Source organism: Octopus bimaculoides, chromosome 1 (assembly GCF_001194135.2).
Source record: "Octopus bimaculoides isolate UCB-OBI-ISO-001 chromosome 1, ASM119413v2, whole genome shotgun sequence".
NCBI classification, from domain to species: domain Eukaryota; kingdom Metazoa; phylum Mollusca; class Cephalopoda; order Octopoda; family Octopodidae; genus Octopus; species Octopus bimaculoides.
Window position 1 is genome coordinate 173,978,843 of NC_068981.1, and position 2,807 is coordinate 173,981,649.

At 37.9% G+C, this 2,807-nt stretch overlaps 1 protein-coding gene across 1 annotated transcript in view; it reads left to right on the forward strand.

The window, feature by feature from the left end:
• Positions 1–2,192, forward strand: part of LOC106867667 (coiled-coil alpha-helical rod protein 1) — a 46,376-nt gene extending 44,184 nt beyond the window's left edge. The window contains exons 15-16 of the mRNA XM_014912604.2: positions 1,848–1,918; positions 2,024–2,192. Coding sequence (XP_014768090.1) covers positions 1,848–1,918; positions 2,024–2,089 — 137 coding nt within the window. The 3' untranslated portion in view covers positions 2,090–2,192. The remainder of the gene's footprint in view (positions 1–1,847; positions 1,919–2,023) is intronic.
• The last annotated feature ends 615 nt before the right edge of the window (positions 2,193–2,807 follow it).

The window sequence follows — 2,807 nt, forward strand, 5'->3', positions numbered from 1 at the left end:
ATAATTGGAGCACTAGGTTTTGTTAGGAAATGCTTAAAGGAAAATCTGGTTAAACTGGGATTTTCAGAAAGAAATCGACCGGCTAATTCGTACATTACAAGTGCAATCTGTGAGTGGAACAGTAAAAATATGCAAGACTTTTCTCAAGTTCCAAATGTGGATTTGTCTGTGTTAACTACATCCCAAAGATGGAGCCTTGTATCCTTGTTGGAAACTGGGTCCCTCCTCGGTGGAAGATTTATAATAATTAAAAAATAGAAGACATACATATGTACGTACATATGTACATACATACATACATGCATGCATGCATGCATGATGGGATTCTTTCATTTTCTGTCTACCAAATTCACTCACAAGGCTTTGGTTGGATTTGAGCAATAGTAGAAGATGTTTGCCCAAGATGCTATGCAGTGGGACTGAACCCAAAACCGTATGATTGGGAAGCAAACCTCTCAACCACACCACAATCATGATCATCTTTTTCCTGTGTTGGCATGAGTTGGACTGTTTGTCAGGAGCAGGCAAGTCAGAAAACTGCACCTAGCTCTGTTGTCTGCTTTGGCATGGTTTCTCTGGTTGAATGTGCTTCCTAAAGTGAACAACTTTACAGAATGTACTGGATGCTTTTTATGTAGTACCAGCTGCATTGAGGTCACCAAGTGACTTGCAGGACAAGGCCCCTCAATTGTGGTTTGCAGGGAAGAAATATTAATTAAAAATTTTGGTGCAAGTCCAACAATTTGTGGGCAGGGGTAAGAAGATTACATTGACCTAAGTGTTCAGCTGGTACTTATTAGAAATATTGAGGGACAAAAAAAGTGTCTTGCATTAGAGGATAAACATGGCTACTGCAGATGGAGAGAGAGAGAAGAAATGGTGAAGATGTGATGGAGATGGAACAGGGATCTTACACCTAAGTTACCGTGGGGGTGTATACAATGAAATAAACTGGGGATTGGAGAGGTTGAGTGGGTGGGTGAGTCCACAAGATTGCACTTGGGGAGTGGGAGCTGGTGGTAGTGTATGTAATGAATGGGCACAGGTAGAGAGAGGGAGTATTAGAAGGATATGTTGTAAGGGAAGGGATTCAACAGGGGTATATTTTGTGCAGGTAAATGGAAAAATGGAGGGGAGAGGAATACAGCAGTGGTGAGCATGGGTGGGAGAAGGGGGAGTTGGTAGGAAGATGCATTGTGGTGGTAGGGGACAATGGACATAAGGGACATGCATTTATGTCCTGGATTTTACTTAACTGGGTGGGTCTTTTCCAGCACAGCAAATCGCTAGTTGTCTTAGTCCTTTGTCATCTCCTCTGTGAGGCTCAACATCTGAGGATTATTTCTCACCACTTCGAACCACGTCTTCTTGGACTTTCTTTTCTACAGGTTCCTTCCGCATTTAGAGAGTGGCACTTCTTTATGCGGCTGTCCTTGTCCATATGCATCGCATGACCATACCAGTGCAGTCTTCTCTCTTGGACACTACAACTGATGCCTCTTATAACCAATTTTTCTCTGAAAACATTTACACTTTGTCATACATGCACACTGAAATTGCACATTCGACAGAGCATGCTGGCCTCATTTCTTCCAAGCTTTCATGTGTTCTTTGCAGTCACAGCCAATGTTTTGCTACCATGTAGCATATCTGTCCAAACAGGCATCATGCAATCTGCCTTTCACTCTGAGGGAGAGACCCTTTGTTACCAACAAAAATAATAACTCTCTGACCTTTGCCAGCTAGTTCTTATTCTTGCAATGATGCTTTCAGATAGCCTAATTTTGTCTTTACTTTCTTAACTTATTTTTTCTTATTTAAACTTTTTTTAAAAAATAAATTTCTAGATGAATTGCAAGTCTCTCATCTGAAAGAAGAACTCCATAAGAATAGTATATCTTTCCAGGAAACATCCAAAGTAAGTAATTTATTTCATATTTTACTTTTAGTTATACAATTGAAGGATAGCATATACAAACAGGAGAATTAAAACTCTATACATATTACTTATTTTTATTGATAGCCAAGAAGCTACATCAGTGTTACAAGGTCTAGAGTTTTACACCAGAATATTTATCAAACAGGATAAGATTTGAAAGTTATGTAACATTTATAAATTTTACATCATTATTATCATGTTTGCATGGGCTAGATGGAATTTGTTGAAGTGAATTTTCTCAGCCAGGTGCCCTTCTTATCACCAACCTTCACCTGTTTCCAATTAAGGTAATATTTCTAGATGTGTTTTCAAGATATATTGTAAAAGAAGGATACTGCTTGCATGATGGTACATCAAGGCAAGGAGACAATAATACAAGCATAGACACACACATACATACATCTCTATACATACATATATATACAGGGTTGGCCAAAAGTCACCTTGACACTAAATTAAAACCATTTAATTCCAAGATTAAAACAAAAAATTATTTTATATGAAACTTCGCTAATAAATAGACAAATGTTGAAAAAAAAACAGTGATTTTAACTCACAGCATTCAATTATTAAACATTGGAAGGAGTAAATAAAATTGAATATTAAGAATTTATGGAATTTTGATTTATTGTCAGGTGACTTTTGGCCAACCCTGTATATATACATATGAGGAGGTGCTGAAAAGTTCCTGGATTTGGGTAAAAGAGAATACAGGAGGATCAGTTAATTATGATTTTATTCAACATGTTCCCCTCTCAGATTCACACACATATTGCAGTGGTTCTTCAGTTTTTCTAAGCCTTGTTAAAGAACTTGGAAAGTTGGTCCTTCATCCAGGCCTTTCACAATACCCTTAAAGTTAGGAACT